Source organism: Mandrillus leucophaeus, unplaced genomic scaffold (genome assembly GCF_000951045.1).
Source record: "Mandrillus leucophaeus isolate KB7577 unplaced genomic scaffold, Mleu.le_1.0 Scaffold7, whole genome shotgun sequence".
In the NCBI taxonomy this organism is placed as follows: domain Eukaryota; kingdom Metazoa; phylum Chordata; class Mammalia; order Primates; family Cercopithecidae; genus Mandrillus; species Mandrillus leucophaeus.
Window position 1 is genome coordinate 7491415 of NW_012107585.1, and position 2042 is coordinate 7493456.

General features: G+C 55.2%; 1 protein-coding gene across 1 annotated transcript in view; it reads right to left on the bottom strand.

Annotated features, from left to right (window-relative positions):
* Positions 1-639: 639 nt before the first annotated feature.
* HPD (4-hydroxyphenylpyruvate dioxygenase) overlaps positions 640-2042 on the bottom strand; it is a 32004-nt gene continuing 30601 nt past the window's right edge. The window contains exons 13-14 of the mRNA XM_011964482.1: positions 1059-1175; positions 640-965 (exon numbers count right to left, since the gene is read on the bottom strand). Coding sequence (XP_011819872.1) covers positions 855-965; positions 1059-1175 — 228 coding nt within the window. The 3' untranslated portion in view covers positions 640-854. The remainder of the gene's footprint in view (positions 966-1058; positions 1176-2042) is intronic.

Genomic DNA, 2042 nt, shown 5'->3' on the forward strand with positions numbered 1-2042 from the left:
TTCTCGGAGAGGTCTTCCCTTGATCAAAATTACCTCCCCTGCGATCTTCACCTCCACATAATTTCATCAACTGCCTTTTTTTTTTTTTTTTTTTTGAGACAGGGTCTCACTCTTGCCCAGGCTGGAGTGCAGTGTCATGATCAGGGCTCACTGCAGCCTCGACCTCTGTCCATCAGTCGATCCTCCCACCTCAGCCTCCTGAGTAGCTGGGACCACAGGTGCGCGCCACCACGCCCAGCTAATTTTTATTTTTTATTCGTGTAGACACAGGTGAGGTGGCGGGGTCTTGCTATGTTACCAGGCTGGGCTCGAACTCCTGGCCTCAAGCGATCCTCCCACCATGGCCTCCCAAAGCGCTGAAATTATAGGTGTGAGCCACCACGCCCGGCTCATCGCTTGCTTTATTTTATGAATTGCGTTTACCTCTCTACAAAAGCAGTGTCATCCGTCTTTCCCTCCAGAGTGCAAGTCCCCTTCCTTCCCTGGTTCCGGAATTCCCCTCTCAGCGCGATCCCTCTTGGCAAAGCGCTGGCACCCGCGGCTCCTCGGTCCCGCTGCGCTGGCGGCCGCCCTGGCCTTCCCTGGGCTGCCATGAGGCACTACTGCCTTACGCGCGCAACATAAAACACAGACACCGCATTGGACCTGGGCATGCTTTAATCCGGAGGGCTGGAGCAAAGGGCGGCCCGCCGAGGGGTGTGGTCATGGTAGGCGGAGCCTTGGGGGCCGAGTCTACTGGTGGGCGGGACCCAAGGGGAGTAGCCAGTAGGGAAGTTGGGCGAGTTCCAGAATCAGAGGGCGTGGCTGTGTCTGCGGGTGGGCGGGGCCTCTGTGGGGAGGGCGGTGGGCGGGGCTTACATGCCGGGCACCACCCCATTGGTCTCCAAGTCGGTGAGGTTGCCCCGCAGGTTCTGCTCCTCCTCGAAAGCCTTGAAAAGTGAGTTGAAGTTGCCGGCTCCAAAACCCTGGGGCGGGAAAGAGAGGAGATGAGCCAGGGACCCAGAAAGCCGAGTGTACTAGCTGCCTGTCCCCTTGGGCCTGCCGGAGACAAGTGGTACCTGGTGGTTGTGGCGCTGGATGACTTCCAGGAAGAGCGTGGGCCGGTCCTGCACCGGTTTGGTGAAGATTTGCAGCAGGTAGCCTTTCTCGTCGTAGTCCACCAGGATTTTCAGCTCCTAGGCGGGAGACAGGGGTCTCTGCTAGGGGAGGCTGGCCCACGCTCTGTCCTGGCACGGTGAGATCCTTGGAAAGTCCTCAGGGGCTCCTGCACCCCAAAAGTCTGGAAATGACCTCTTTTTCTGGCAGTTCCAGCCACCTCCAAATATATCCCCAAACTGTCCTATTACCATTCCCCTACTACAGTTCCTAAGGCACCATTCAAGACTGCTGCCTGCTTCTCATCTTGTATCCTTACAATCCATCCTCCCCGCAGACATTATCAGGACCCCCCCACTCCTTTGTTTTTTTCAGACGGAGCCTTTCTCTGTTACCCAGGCTGGAGTGCAGTGGCGCAATCTCAGCTCACTGAAACCTCCACCTTCCTGGTTCAAGCGATTCTCCTGTCTCAGCCTCCCGAGTAGCTGGGACTACAGGCGCAGGCTACCATGCCCGGCTAATTTTTGTATTTTTTGTAAGACGGGGTTTCACCATATTGGTCAGGTTGGTCTCAAACTCCTGACCTCAGGTGATCCACCCACCTCGGCCTCCCAAAGTGTTGGGACTACAGGCGTGAGCCACCATGACCGGCTGAGGGGTCTTTTAAAAATCGGATCATGTCATTCCCCTGTTTAAAATCCTCCAGTGGAAATCGAAACCCTCATGTACCGCTGGTGGGACTGTAAAATGGTGCAACCACTTTGGAAAACAGTCTGGTAACTTCTCAGAAAGTTAAACATACAGTGTTGCTTCCTTAAAATACAGATTAAAAAAAAAAAAAAAGGGTGGCTGGGCATGGTGGCTCATGCCTGTAATCACAGCACTTTGGGAGGCTGAGGCAAGTGGATCACCTGAGCTCAGTTTGAGACCAGTCTGGCCAACATGGG